General features: G+C 42.4%; 3 protein-coding genes across 3 annotated transcripts in view; all 3 read right to left on the minus strand.

The window, feature by feature from the left end:
* The window catches only part of LOC308155790 (uncharacterized protein), a gene marked incomplete at both ends in the record, with an annotated part of 46,040 nt that extends 39,054 nt beyond the window's left edge, over positions 1–6,986 (minus strand). Inside the window, 4 exons of the mRNA XM_080529163.1 lie at positions 1,315–1,325; positions 1,706–1,878; positions 3,817–4,012; positions 4,680–6,986. Of these exons, the coding sequence (XP_080385289.1) occupies positions 1,315–1,325; positions 1,706–1,878; positions 3,817–4,012; positions 4,680–6,986 (2,687 nt within the window). The remainder of the gene's footprint in view (positions 1–1,314; positions 1,326–1,705; positions 1,879–3,816; positions 4,013–4,679) is intronic.
* An 819-nt stretch (positions 6,987–7,805) lies between these two features.
* Positions 7,806–10,870, minus strand: LOC308155791 (protocadherin beta-16-like; the record flags this gene model as incomplete). Its single annotated transcript, XM_080529164.1, has 2 exons — positions 7,806–7,982; positions 8,513–10,870. The coding sequence occupies 2 exons, from the start codon at positions 10,868–10,870 to the stop codon at positions 7,806–7,808; spliced, it is 2,535 nt and encodes an 844-aa protein (XP_080385290.1).
* Positions 10,871–12,744: 1,874 nt separating this feature from the next.
* On the minus strand, positions 12,745–15,090 carry LOC308155792 (protocadherin gamma-A12-like; the record flags this gene model as incomplete). Its single annotated transcript, XM_080529165.1, has 1 exon — positions 12,745–15,090. One exon carries the CDS (start codon positions 15,088–15,090, stop codon positions 12,745–12,747), a length of 2,346 nt encoding a protein of 781 aa, XP_080385291.1.
* Between the last annotated feature and the right edge of the window lie 1,134 nt (positions 15,091–16,224).

Consider the following 16,224-nt stretch of genomic DNA (forward strand, 5'->3'; position numbering starts at 1 on the left):
ATGCAAATAGGTTGGCTCTTTAGGACTTTGACAAAGGAGAAAATACAAGTTCAATCCATTTAGGATGTGTCTCACACATCTTGGCCTTGGCCTTCCATTCTGTAGTGTGCTGCTGACATTATGACAGAACCATTTTAATTGAAAAGAGAATAATTCAATGATCTGCAAACATTGATATATGAGATATCCACATTTCTGTAACAATACTCTCTGTACAGAGAGAGTGTTACTATGACAACGCGCCTGACCTCGAGGTGGCTCTCCCTGGGATGCTGAGAGGAGAGTGAGATACTGCCTCACAGAGCTCTCACTGAAACCAGCCTTGAACAGCACATTCAGGACGTAACACCCTAAACAGAATAACTTCATATGCATACCAGACTTCCTGAAAACAATCAGGATTTGAAAATGCAGAGAGCTTAACACGAACACACACACACACACTCATAAACACAGCCAGAATAAAGTATTCTGTCGCTGTTCAGGAAGAAACCCTGTGTAACCATGCATGACTTAGTGGTTAAAATGAGAGACAGATAAGATGTGACACTGATGGTTTCTAGGCAGATGGGAACTGAACCTGCTAACAACATTCTATGTTTCATCACATCTTACACATACCTAGGCATGCATTAAACCTTCACAACCTGTTGACCTGTGGTATCGAAGGGGCATTCATAATGTAATGGATAAGGCAATTAGCTTTTCCGGTTGGTACTTCAGTATTCCTACAGTATGTGAAAGGCTGAATAAGTATCAAGTAGGCAGCAATGGAGTTGTAATACAAACATACACGCAAATAACATCTGAACCGCTTTCAGTGAAAATAGGGAGACAGTGGAGGAGAGAGAGTGAGAGAGAGAGGGACCGTGACACTGTTGTGGGGTAAAGCCTGGACAGACCTATATAAGCACATTACCACAGCACAGCAGAACAGACTATTAGAGCAGTGTGTAAGAGGAAATTGGGTCAGTGTGCCTGAGCACTGAACTGTTATACAGAAAGGGAGAGTGAGGAGGAGAGAAGGAGGGGGTAGGACAGCAAGAGATGGAAATGCACAGGGAGAGAGGGAGAATGTGTGATTGAAGAGAGACAAAGAAACAATCCCCTCAGATGAGTTACTTTGTGGTTATCTAATGAAACCGATACACTAAAATGTTCAATTGCAATGGTGTCTTTGCACCCACTGCCACAGACACATCTCTATCCGCATACCTATTGGGCTTTTGTGGAAGGGGAAAAGATTATTACAGAATAATGGTATCAGCGTAAGCTTGATGGCCATCTGGCCTCCCTAATGCTCTTTAGAGGTACCTGTACACTTCCTGCACAGAAGCCAACACCATAGAGTAGATTGCTAACACTCTTACATTGAAACAGACAGAGTAGAACTATACTACATGTGGCGCCTAATACCACAAGGTAGTCCAGAACCATGTCTAAGACATAGACTAATAAAGTTACACATACAAATGATGTGTAGCCTAATAGATGCACCGTTATAAGAAAACCCTTATCGTGTTATAATCTAACACGAAAAACAGACCATCAAAACAACAAGAAAAGGCTGAAGATAAGCCTGTGGCGCAGTCACTCATAAACTAACCTTGATTGTTATTATGGCAGCCACGGGGCTGACTTAATTTAGTAACAGGTGCACATATGAACAGTGCATTAGAATTCAATACAAAGCAGCATGTCTCACCTCTAGAGACGCATCCTCATCCCTCAGCTCTTTCTTTTCTCTCTGTACTGTCCCCATGCGACTCACATTCACCAGGGTGCCCTGGCTGTAAGGCCTGACAAACTTCATGTCACTCATCCTAGAGTCAGTGGTGCCACACACCTCATAGTTGTACACATGTTGTAGTGTTCCGTCTGAGTAAACCGGAGGGTGGTATGGGATAACAGGGAGGTTTGCTGCAGACTTGTAATACAATCTATTTTGTCTCCATCTGTAGATCTTCACAGAGATGATAGCGATGATGGAGACAATGAACAGAATGGACACCACTGCCAGGGCCAAGACTAGATAAAAAGTAAGGTTGTTATCATATGTCTTGTCAGCTGTAAAGTCAGTGAACTCAGAGAGTACTTCAGGGAAGCTGTCCGCCACCACCACATTCACATTGACTGTAGTTGATCGAGAGGGCTGTCCATTATCCTCCACTACAACAGTCAGTCTTTGCTTCACAGCATCTTTATCAGTGACCTGGCGTATAGTTCTTATTTCTCCATTCTGCAGGCCCACTTCAAACAGCGCCCTGTCTGCTGCTTTCTGTAGTTTATATGAGAGCCAGGCATTCTGTCCAGAGTCCATATCAACAGCCACCACTTTAGTAACGAGATAGCCCACGTCTGCTGAATGAGGCACCATTTCCGCCACAAGAGAACCACCAGTTTGTACTGGGTAGAGAACCTGAGGTGCATTGTCATTCTGGTCTGTGATGCGTATGTTTATTGTCACATTGCTACTCAATGAAGGAGAGCCTCCATCCTGTGCTTTCACAACGATGTGGAACGATTTTATTTGTTCATAATCAAATGGCTTCACCGCATACATCACCCCACTGTCTGAATTTATTGAGACATATGTGGCAAGTGGAGCCCCATTGAGACTACCATCCTCTATGAAATACGAGACTCTAGCGTTTGGTCCTCAGTCGGCGTCTGTAGCTCTCACAGAGAAGAACGATAGAGAGGGGGCATTGTTTTCCAACACATAGGCATCATACGTCCCTTGTTCAAACTGCGGCGCATGGTCGTTTACATCTGATATCTTTAAACTGAGCGTCTTTGTACTTGAGAGAGATGGCCTGCCTCCATCTACTGCTGTAATTGTGATATTATACTCTGCGGTCTGCTCTCTGTCCAATAACGAGTCTGTCACCAGATTGTAGTAATTCGCTAAAGATGATTCCATCTTAAAAGGAAGGTTATGATCAATGGAGCACGTTACCTTTGCATTTTCTGCGAAGTCTACATCTTGGACGTTAATCATGGCTATAATAGTGCCAGGGACTGAATCCTCGGGTAGCGCACTAGAAAATGACATGACTGTTATTTTCGGAATGTTATCATTTACATCAATGACATCAATGACGATTCCACATGAGTCTGTTAAACCACCATGATCCTTTGATTTTACTTTTATCTTGAATTGTTTGTTTTTTTCATAATCTATAGCTCCTGATACCCTTACCTCGCCTGATATCGGGTCGATTGTGAATAGCGTTTTAATAGTAGCGGTGGCACGCTCAAAATAATATTCTATATTAGCGCTAGATCCCTCATCTGCGTCTGTCGCACTAACTGTTGCAACCAATGTGCCCTTCGCTGCATTTTCTGAAACGGATGATTTATACGTAGTCTGGCTAAACACAGGGGCATTGTCGTTGGCATCGAGAACCACTATGTGGATTTTAATTGTTCCAGACCTTTGAGGGTCCCCACCATCGACAGCAATTAAAGTCAGGTAGTGGTGGTTTGTGTTTTCTCTGTCCAGGGGTTTCTGGAGCACCATCTCTATATGTTCACTGTTATCTAAACGACTTTGAGTCTTAAGATTAAAATGATCCGTCGGGTTTAATATGTATTTCTGAAGTGTATTTGCCCCTACGTCTCGGTCGACTGCGCTTTCTACGGAGAAACGCGCACCAGGCGCAGCCGACTCAAGAATTTCCAATTCAATTTCCCTCTTCGGAAATGCAGGGCTGTTGTCATTTATATCGAGTATTTCTACTGTAACTCGAAACAGTTCCATTGGATTCTCTAAAATCACATCAAAACTGAAGCTACAGACGGACGTTTCCTCACAGAGCTGTTCCCGGTCCATTCTCTCCTTCACTAACAAATGTCCCTTTTCTCTGTCCAGTTCTACGTACTCACTGTCACCCGCGGTGAAAACCCGAGCTCTACCAGCTACAAGCCGCTGAGCCTCCAATCCCAGGTCCTTGGCGATATCGCCCACAAAGGAGCCCACTGCCATCTCCTCCGGGATGGAATAGCGGACCTGCCCGCATACAGGATCGACTGACAGCGTGCAAGCGATGAACAGCCACAAAGGCAGCGGAAAGAACCAGTTAATTCTCCTTATTGCCATTTTTCGACAGGGAATGGCGATGGTAAATCGAAATAGTTTGAGGAAAAATAAATCCTAGGTATTTTCCAATAATCCAGTCCGAGTGGCGTTGTCTACATTTACAGAGCGAAGAGAGACTTAGGATATAGACTGGCCACGAAAGGACCCTTATATCGCTTTACTGAATCTAGGCGTTATGGAGTGCATTATTAGGCTGGGATATATTATGATTGGTGCTGCTGAATATAGCAAGATCAACAGCGGCACTTAGGGTTCTAAATAAGTACTACATTACTGGGGAATATGAAATGAGATCCAAGTTGTTGGATCAAACTTGAAATCCAGAACATTTTTACACAAACCAGTTAGGCCTAACGTGGCTTTCTTCCTATTGCTTAAACACTTGTCATACTATAAAAAGGTGTTATAAAGAACGTTTTTTTTCTAGAAAGAAACAGTCAAATGTCAGCATTGCAGAGATATGACACTTGATCAGTATGCAATATGAACATAGCCAATAGGCTACAAGAACACATGTGTACATACGCACACACACACACACACGCCCACTTTTTTAAGAGTGATTACATTCCCTCACCTCTTCACCAACATCAGCATCCTCCTGCTCTTTATTTTCTCTCGGTACTGTCCCCATGCGACTCACATTCACCAGGGTGCCCTGGCTGTACGGCCTGACAAACTTCATGTCACTCATCCTAGAGTCAGTGGTGCCACACACCTCATAGTTGTACACATGTTGTAGTGTTCCGTCTGAGTAAACCGGAGGGTGGTATGGGATAACAGGGAGGTTTGCTGCAGACTTGTAATACAATCTATTTAGTCTCCATCTGTAGATCTTCACAGAGATGATAGCGATGATGGAAACAATGAACAGAATGGACACCACTGCCAGGGCCAAGACTAGATAAAAAGTAAGGTTGTTATCATATGTCTTGTCAGCTGTAAAGTCAGTGAACTCAGAGAGTACTTCAGGGAAGCTGTCCGCTACCACCACATTCACATTGACTGTAGCTGATCGAGAGGGCTGTCCATTATCCTCCACTACAACAGTCAGTCTTTGCTTCACAGCATCTTTATCAGTGACCTGGCGTATAGTTCTTATTTCTCCATTCTGCAGGCCCACTTCAAACAGCGCCCTGTCTGCTGCTTTCTGTAGTTTATATGAGAGCCAGGCATTCTGTCCAGAGTCCATATCAACAGCCACCACTTTAGTGACAAGATAGCCCACCTCTGCTGAACGTGGCACCATTTCAGCCACCAGAGAACCACCAGTTTGTACTGGGTAGAGAACCTGAGGTGCGTTATCATTCTGATCATCAATGATAATTGTTAATGTCACATTGGAGCTGAGGGGTGGAGAGCCACCGTCTTGTGCTTTGACACAAATGTTAATATTTTTCATTTGTTCATAGTCGAATGAGCGCACCGCGTGTATCATACCGCTCTCAGCATGGACTGAGATGTAAGTAGACACAGGGGACCCGGCCACTAAGGTGTCTTCCAGCAGGTAGGAGATGCGTGCGTTTTGATTCCAGTCAGCGTCTCTCGCACTAATCATAAATATAGACAAGCCTGGTGAGTTATTTTCGGCCACATGAGCAGTATACACTTGATGTGTAAAAACGGGGCTATTGTCATTCACGTCAGATACTTTAAGGTGCAGTGTTCTCCTACTAGAGAGCGGGGGGGACCCAGAGTCTGTCGCTATGATTGTGATATTGTATTCTGAGATACGCTCGCGATCAAGGGTGGCATCAGTTACGAGTGTATAATAATTTCTCAATGATGATTTTATTTTGAACGGAATATTTTGGTCAATTGAACAAATAACCTGTCCGTTTTCTCCTGCATCTAAGTCTTTAGCGTTTAGAATGGCTACAGTTGTGCCGGCTGGTGCGTCCTCAGACACAGGACTGGAAAAAGACATTACACTAAGAGCAGGAACGTTGTCGTTTACATCTAAGACTTCGACTATGACTTTACTCGAGTCTCCTAGACCACCCTGGTCTTTAGCCTCTATGCCAATTTCAAATTTCTTTGCCTTTTCACAATCGATCTCTCCATTGACAGATATCATACCGGTTTGCTCATCTATTGTAAATATTTCAGCAACATTACCTTTAAGGTTTGCGAAACTGTACGTAATTAGTCCATTCGATCCACTATCTGCATCACTCGCATTAACGGCGGTGATGTAAGTCCCTTTTGATGCATTTTCCATAACGGTTGCTCTATAAATAGACTGGTTAAATACGGGTGCATTGTCATTCGCATCTAAAACAATCACCTCAATATTAACAGAGCCAGATCTCTGCGGATTTCCACCATCGACGGCAGTTAAAGTCAGAGAGATGCGTGGATGCTGTTCTCGGTCTAAAGACTTCTGAAGCACCAGCTCTGCGTATTTTACCCCATCTGGACGAGCGTGCTGCTTCAGAACGAAATTATCATTAGGAGTCAACACGTACTTCTGTAGAGCGTTAATTCCAACGTCAGGGTCCTCCGCGCTCCCCAGTAAGAAGCGTGACCCTAGCACTGCTGATTCACTGATCTGTAAATTAATTTTCTTTTTCTGAAAGGCTGGCGAATGGTCGTTCACATCCAATATCTCAACGGTAACATGGTGTAGCTCCATAGGATTATCGAGAATGATTTCGAACGTAAAGCTACATGGAGTTGTTTCACCACAAAGCTCCTCTCTGTCAATTCTTCCACTGACGACCAAAATCCCTTTGTCCGTCTGCAGCTCCGTGTGCTGTATGCCGTCTCCCGTCACGATACGGGCCCGGCCAGCTTGCAATCGTTTCACATCTATGCCGAGATCGTTGGCGATGCTGCCTATGAGTGCCCCTTTTCTCATTTCTTCAGGAATGGAGTAGCGCATTTGTGCACTCACCAATGGGCTGAAATAAAGAGCCACAACCCATAGCACTTGCAGTAGCCTTCGATGTAAAAGCTGTTTATCCAAGGCGGCCAACAATTTATTTTCCATGATTAGGTTAGAGATATAGTCATATTAAAACACAAAGCTCAAATTGTCTTGGTTTACAAATCCATAGAGACTAACTGGAGCTTGTGTGCTATAGCTGCCCACTCGTTTCTCTCTCTCTCTCTCTCTCTCTCTCTCTCTCTCTCTCTCTCTCTCTCTCTCTCTCTCTCTCTCTCTCTCTCTCTCTCTCTCTCTCTCTCTCTCTCTCTCTCTCTCTCTCTCTCTCTCCGCCCCCCTCCCATCCCTCCCTAACTGCACGTAGAAGGGGAGGTTGTGTTGTTGCAATACATTTTTTCATATTCGTAATCTCTCTCCCCTGATCAACAGCGGCCCTTGCAGTCCAACGCATGAAAGGCACCCCATGCAACGCCAAAAAAAGAACCAACCCACCAGCAGTTCAGTATAGGTCACATTTAAAAACCTAATAATAATAATAATTTTAAAAAATGACTGCAAAAGTCAGTGATGACTAAATGAATGCGTTTGGCATACCATGTTTTACAAACGATTCTGAACGAATTCAACAAAACTGCAAATTTCTTAGATCTTGGAATTACTATTTCGCTGTCCACTAAATGGTGCTGAAATGGAGGCTGTACGCTGTACGCTGTACTTTCCACACTTCCCTGTCTGCCGTCTGGTCTACTAAATGAAAACATATAAGTTCCATATACAGATATGTACATGTAGTGCACTGCCCTCAACCGCAAAGCGCTACAGAGGGTGGTATGGACAGCCGAGCGCATCACCCGATGTAAGCTTCCCTCCATCCAGGATATATACGACAAACTGTGTGTCAGCAAAGCCCGGAGGATCATCAAACACCCCAGCCATCCCTACCACAGCCTGTTTGAAACGATGCCATTCAAAAGACGAGGCCTCTTCCGGAGCCTTAGGGCCAAGAGACTAACAAACAGCTACTTCCCCCAGGCGATCAGGTTCTTGAACAAGCCCACTGTAATCAATTGACTATCTTCCCCTAGAAACTAGAGTTCACAGTAAGGTGACCTAGATCACCCATTGTACATGGACTACAGCGACCCTAAGCTCAAGCCACCTTACTGTGAACTCTATTATCACAGCGGCACCGCTAGTGCAACCTGTCTTGTCTTACGTGCACTATTGCCACCTTATCTTGAACTATGCCTATTATTGTTTTGTATCCTATGTCCTGTACTACTGACACTTGTATCTTGAATCATGCTTGATTTATATGCCCTATGCTGCAATGCAATATCAGGATCCAATGCATAAGAATGTTACTCTGTTACACTTGTGTAATGTGACGTAACAAATATACTTGAAACTCTCCTGAAACATGCATGCTTCTCAGTCATACAGAAAAGCCTAAAGATAGAAGACCCTATCTACATGAAGACATGAAAAAAACAAAAAAACAAATCACGCCACTGGCACCTTACCTCAGCACAATCCTCTGCGGATATAAACGTTACATTTTCTCGGATTGGTTCAACTGGTCTCTTCATCAGAGTGTGATCAGCAGGCAGCGTGTTGTCATTGTATGACGTAACAAACTTGAAGTCACTGGTGCGTGAGCCCGTTGTCAGGTATGCGTCATAATTGTAAGAGCTACGGAGAGTTCCAGCTCCATCCACCTCTGCATAGTTGGGAGGGAAATACGCGCTGGGAATGGTGACTGCTCCATCAAACAACATTCGAGGCTTTCTCCTACGGCAAAACCTCACGGCCACGATGAGAATAATGAAAGTGATGAAAAAGGTGGAAACGGACACCAGGGCGATGATCAGGTAGGAGGTTAGTTTGGAACCGCCTTGGTCATAAGACATGTCTTTCAGTTCTGGAACTTCAGCTAAGTTGTCTGATATGAGTAAATACACTGAACAGGTTGTAGAGAGAGAGGGCTGTCCGTTATCTTTCACTGATATAACAAGGTTCTGCTTCAAACTGTCAGATTCAGAAATGTCCCGCTGTGCCCTGATCTCTCCGCTGTGGAGACCAATAGTGAAAAGTCCCGGATCAGTCGATTTCACGATCTGATATGAAAGCCACGCATTCTGTCCAGAGTCAGCATCCACAGATATGACCTTGGAAACAACAGATCCCGCCATAGCAGCTTTGGGGACCATCTCAGTCATCAAGGAGTTCCCTGCTGTAGCAGGATATAATATCTGTGGAGAGTTATCATTCTCATCTGTTATGTAGACGTTCACAGTCACGTTGCTGCTGAGCGGAGGAGAACCATTATCTCTGGCTACAATGTGGACTTTGAAGCTCCTAAACTGTTCATAATCAAATGGTCTCACAGCATGGATCACCCCCGTGTCTCCGTTAATGGATAAGAATGACGACACTGGAACACCGTTGACCTCACTGGGCAGTAGAGAATAGACCACTGTACCGTTCTGTCTCCAGTCTGGGTCTCTGGCCGTAACAGAACATATAGAGGAGCCAGGCTTGTTATTCTCAGTCACATAGGCGCTGTAGGATTGTTCTTCAAACACAGGTGGATTGTCATTGACGTCTGACACAGATAAATGAATAGTCTTTGAGGAGGACAAAGGTGGAGACCCTTCATCCGTAGCAGTGATTGTGATGTTATAATCTGATATCATCTCGCGGTCTAGTTTACTTGTGGTAACCAGAGAATAATAATTTTTGATTGAGGGGCTTAATTTGAAAGGAAAATGTTGCTGAATAGAGCAGTGGACCTGTCTATTCCTCTCTGAGTCTTTATCCTGTACATTAATGATGCCCACCTCTGTGCCAGGTAACACATTCTCAGGAACAGGATTGTTAAGTGATTTGATTAATATCATAGGTGCATTGTCATTCACATCTGTGATTTCGATAACAACTTTACAATTTGAAGCTGACCCTAAACCATCTTTTCCCTGTACGCTCATTTCATAATATGTTTTCTCTTCAAAGTCAATTGGGCCTATTACTCTTATTTCACCGGTTGTCTCATTCATAGAAAACAGTTTTGCTCCTCTGTTACTTACACGAGTCAGCTGATAAGTCACTAGACCATTCAGTCCTTCGTCTGCATCAGTGGCCGTCACCTTTGTAACGACTGTACCTAACGGAGCGTTTTCGGGAAGACTGACCTTGTAAATATTCTGACTAAACACTGGAATATTATCGTTGGCATCCAACACAGTGACGTGTATAACAACAGTACCAGATCTCTGTGGAGTCCCACCGTCAACCGCTGTGAGTAACAACGTCACTTTCTCTTGCTGTTCACGATCTAACTCATTCTCTACCACTAATTCACTATACTTTCCTCCATCTGGGTTGCTATTAACAGCTAATGCAAAGTAGTCATTTTTTTCCAGGGAATATTGTTGAACTGCATTTAGCCCTATATCCGCATCGTGGGCCTCGTTTAGGAGGAAACGCGTTCCTCTAATGACCGATTCTCTGATTTCTAGGAGAATGCGGTCATTCGGAAAAATTGGAGAGTTATCGTTTGTATCTTGAATTTGCACAATAATACGATGTAATTCTAGGGGATTTTCTAACACAAGCTCGTATGTCAAGGTACAAGAAACCCTCGACCCACACAGCTCCTCCCTGTCTATTGTTTCAGCCACAACAAAATCTCCAGTATTCAGATTAATGTCACAATAACGTTGACTACTGCCATCTATATCCAAACGAGCCTTACGAGCAGACAAACCTTTCGCATCCAACCCCAGATCCTTAGCTAAGTTTCCAATCACAGATCCGCGTTTCATTTCCTCCGGAATAGCATAGTTCATGTCTCCAAGGCTTGTCCGCACTACGAAAAACATGAAGAACAAACAGAATGTCGAGACCGATACTGATAATCCAACGTGTCCCATAATCCCAAACTGTATAGGTCCTGCTCAAACGTCAAAGGCGTATGAATATGTTTTTCAACTCTCAAAATCAAACATATACTCCGTAATCGTGTCCCATAAAACGCACAATATATTCCATCTAAAAGAGCCGATGGCTTTTGTCACCGAAAATATATTCTTCCCTTTTACGGTTAAACTGGGTGGAGACATGTCTATCGTCCAATATTCAGTGAACAGCGACGCGTAGAGTACTGCTTGGAAAACTACATTCAAATGTTTAAAACAGAGATTCCAACACAAAGGCTGTAGATACAACATACATCGCTTGAATTACAGTTGTTCACATGAAGTATAGCCAACATCACACATACTTTAGCCTAATGCATGGAGGGGGGGGGGGGGATATGTTTTTGTTCCCTTATACGTTGTACAGCTGGAAGGCCGACCATTAGCTCAGTACATTTCCCTTCTTTGAATCTTCTACGGAGCTGTCCATGTGTGTGGTGCTGAAACATTGCAGACGTCCTTTTTCTAAATTACAACCCGGTAGCCTACTTATCTTACTGGTAGGCCTATACGTAGCTTATTCGTAATGGAAAATAATGACTGATCAATTGACCAACCACAAATGACAAAGAACAACCTATATTTACAGTATGTGTATTACATAAACCGATACTGCATGACATGTCATCTAATGTAAATAGATTTAGTAGTGTTTTTGCTATGCAAAAGGCCTATACAAATCTAATTATTAAACTTATAATTTATTAGATCAGCATTACTGAAGTAATTAAATGATCATTTGCTTACATCGAATTAAGCTATAATAAACCCATGTCTACAATAAATGTAAAGCCATATAGAAATGTCAGGAAGACAGGAGAGAGTAATTATAGCATCAATATACCAACATGTGCATTGTGATCTGACTATGTAAATCAATACATGATTAGCCATGTGACCACAGTTCACTATCACACACCAGATGTAATAAAGCATTGCAGTGTTTAATAAAACAACACAACCCAAAATGTGCAATGGACAAGGTCAGAGAGAACAGGTGGAATTAAAAGTGTATTGTTCAAGCAGGTGAAAAAACACACTTCAAGTTCATAGAAATCTAATTCTTGAACAAATAACATTTTAGATCAGCATTAATGACATAATATATTTATCATTTTAATTGTATTTTCATCAAACTTCAGCCAATTTCTTCCATGAAATTAAAGAGCATAATGAGAATATCTAATTAAGAATAGCCAGAAACACTAAAGAAGACTAGAGAATCATTAAAGCTATTCTATTGTTGGTCAATATGTAAATATGTAAATACATTTGATTTAATAATATATATATATATATATTAATATTGAAGTCAACTGCAGATTATTAATTATTAATCTCTGATTATTGGAGAAGGGGTAGGATTAAATAAGCTTATGCTTCTTCCTACTCCTTTTCGGACATGTGAAGTAAATAGTGTTTTTTGTTTTGTTTAGTTTTTTCTTGTTTTTGTTTTGTTTTTCTTGTTTTTGTTTTGTCTTTTGTTGTTATAACTATTTCTCTCTACACATGTTCGAAATAAATGCTTTCATTCATTCATTCATTCAAAGCATTAAAATACCAATATGTGCTGTATGTATCCATCTGAATCAATACATGTTTGGCCACACACCAGCAGCAAAAATAGCATTGCAGTGTTTGAGTTAAAAACATATTCCATCCTTCATACAAGCTCAGCTACCTTAGAATTCAGAGAGGATAATAAAATCCTACAGTTCAAGCAGGTAAAAAGCAGATAAAAAATTGTAAGCAATCATGTATTCATATAGGCTATGACGTTAAAATGTGGGATTTACCTCGTATGTGTCGCCTGCACTGTTCAGTGTCATGATACTTTCTCCAATGATCTCAAATGGACACTTCTTCATTGTGTTATCAGCACGCAGGGTATTGTCATTGTATGGTGTCACAAACTTGAAGTCACTGGTGCGTGAGCCCGTTGTCAGGTATGCGTCATAATTGTAAGAGCTACGGAGAGTTCCAGCTCCATCCACCTCTGCATAGTTGGGAGGGAAATACGCGCTGGGAATGGTGACTGCTCCATCAAACAACATTCGAGGCTTTCTCCTGCGGCAAAACCTCACGGCCACGATGAGAATAATGAAAGTGATGAAAAAGGTGGAAACGGAAACCAGGGCGATGATCAGGTAGGAGGTTAGTTTGGAACTACTCCCATCATAAGACATGTCTTTCAGTTCTGGAACTTCAGACAAGTTGTCTGATATTAGTAAATATACTGAACAGGTTGTAGAGAGAGAGGGCTGTCCGTTATCTTTCACTGATATAACAAGGTTCTGCTTCATACTGTCAGATTCAGAAATGTCCCGTTGTACCCTGATCCCTCCAGTGTGGAGACCAATAGTGAAAAGTCCGGGATCAGTCGATTTCACGATCTGATATGAAAGCCATGCGTTCTGTCCAGAGTCAGCATCCACAGCTATCACCTTGGAAACAAGTGACCCCGCCATAGCAGCCTTGGGGACCATCTCAGTCATCAAGGAGTTCCCTGCTGAAGCAGGATATAATATCTGTGGAGAGTTATCATTCTCATCTGTTACGAAGACGCTCACAGTCACGTTACTGCTGAGTGGAGGAGAACCATTGTCTCTGGCTAAAACGTGGACTTTGAAGCTCCTGAACTGTTCATAATCAAATGCTCTCACAGCATGGATCACCCCCGTGTCTCCGTTAATGGATAGGAATGTCGACACTGGAACACCGTTGACCTCACTGGGCAGTAGAGAATAGACCACTGTACCGTTCTGTCTCCAGTCTGGGTCTCTGGCCGCAACAGAACATATAGAGGAGCCAGGCTTGTTATTCTCAGTCACATAGGCGCTGTAGGATTGTTCTTCAAACACAGGTGGATTGTCGTTGACGTCTGACACAGATAAATGAATAGTCTTGGATGAGGACAACGGTGGAGACCCTTGGTCAGTGGCAGTGATTGTGATGTTATAATCTGATATAATCTCACGATCTAGTTCACTTGTAGTAACCAAAGAATAATAATTTTGGATTGAGGGGTTTAATTTGAATGGAACATTTTGCTGAATAGAGCAGCGGACCTGTCTGTTCCTCTCTGAGTCTTCATCCTGCACATTAATGATTCCCACCTCAGTGCCAGGTAACACATTCTCAGGAACAGGACTGTTAAGGGATGTTATATATAACATTGGTGCATTATCATTCACATCTGTGATTTCAACATTAACTTTACATTTTGAAGCTGACCCTAATCCATCCTTTGCCTCTACGCTCATTTCATAGTATGTTTCGTCTTCAAAGTCAATAGGGCCAACTACACTGATTACTCCGGTTGTTTTATTAATTGAAAATAGCTTCCCTGCTTTGTTACTTACACGACTAAATTCATAAAACACCTCTCCATTCAGTCCTTCGTCTGCATCAGTAGCCGTTACTGTTGTTACTACTGTACCTAACAGAGCGTTTTCGGGTATACTGACCTTGTATACATTCTGGCTAAACACTGGAATATTATCGTTCGCATCCAAAACAGTGACGTGTATAACAACAGTCCCAGACCTCTGAGGAGTCCCACCGTCAACCGCAGTCAGTATGAGGTTCATCTCCTGCTGTTGTTCTCGATCAAGCTTTTTCTCTAATATTAATTCGCTGTATTTACTTCCATCTGCGTTTGTTTTAACATCTAAACGAAAGTAGTCATTTTTTTCAAGGGAATATTTTTCAACAGCATTTTGTCCAATATCTGCATCATGCGCTTCGCGCAAAAGGAAGTGAGTTCCCCTGTCGGCTGATTCACGGATCTCTAGTTCAATGCGGCTGTTAGAAAATATTGGAGAGTTGTCGTTTACATCTTGGATTTGCACAATAATACGATGTAATTCTAGAGGATTCTCTAACACAAGCTTGTATTTTAAAGAACAAGACAGCCTCGACCCGCACAGCTCCTCCCTGTCTATTGTTTCAGCCACAACGAAATCTCCAGTATTCATATTAATGTCACAATAACGTTGACGACTGCCATCCATATTCAAACGAGCCTTACGAACAGAAAATCCTCTCGCATCCAGCCCCAGATCCTTAGCTAAGTTTCCGATCACAGATCCGCGTTTCATCTCCTCCGGAGTAGCATAGTTCATGTCTCCAAGGCTTGTCCGCACTAAGAACATAATAAAAACCAGAAAGCACGTCGAGGCCGATACTGATAATCCAAGGTGTTCCATAATGCAAAACGGTATTCCGACTCCAGAGGGTATACATATGCTATTCAACCTTCGCAATAAAACATTTACTCCGTAGGTTGATTGTGTCCAACAAAATAAACGCTATAATCTGTCCGAAGTCGACGATGATTTGTCACACGCCACAGAAAAGATATTCTCCCTCCTATGGGTAAACTGGGTGGAGATGTGCATATCGTCCAATACGCAGTGAACAGCGACACGTAGAGTATTCATTAGAAAACTACAATCCAAATCTTCTAATCACAATTCTAGATGTGTTGCAATTCTAATACAAAGGCTGAAATTAAAGTTATGCAGTAAAACATGCAACCGTGAATACCCAGAGGGTAAAACATACAGTATGTTCCCACAACAAGTTAAAGTAATTACCAAGACCTGTCAATAGTTTGGTAAAGCATTAACAGGACAAACGTGCTGTATACTGTAGTTATAGCTCAGTAGTCAATCCACCATTTCCCATTCCAATGCGCTTCTGAGGGCTGTCCACATGTGTGGTGCTGAAACGATGAGGCCTGCTTATCTGACGGGCTGTGTCCGTAGTGGCGACCACAATACTTCGTATAAATTGACACGTCATCTCCAGAAGTCTAACTTGATAGAATATCCCTCAGATTCTAACATTGAAGCTTGTTACCATGCTGGTGAACTACACTCAAATACAGAGAGGGAACTTATTCCCTGAATGCAAAATGCAAGAGGCTTATTCGACATGGAAAAGAATGACAGTGAATTTAAAAAACTGCAGTTTAAATAAACAAACTACATGTATATTTATATTACATACTGCTGTTGTTTTCTGTCCTGTTATAATAACACTATGCAATTTATATTATTCAGGATAACAGACGCACAACGTAGGCTTACGCAATACATAACGTTAGGATGACTGAGACTCATAAACGTTGAAATACCTTCATGCGTTGCATAGTGAAGAAATACGTGTCAAAACGTCGTTTACCCCTACAAACAGAGCTTGCTAAGACTAGCAGGCATGAAATAGCCAAGATATCGGCTCTAAAAAAAAAAACA

This window comes from Nansenia antarctica (genome assembly GCF_963989245.1).
Source record: "Nansenia antarctica genome assembly, chromosome: 4".
NCBI classification, from domain to species: domain Eukaryota; kingdom Metazoa; phylum Chordata; class Actinopteri; order Argentiniformes; family Microstomatidae; genus Nansenia; species Nansenia antarctica.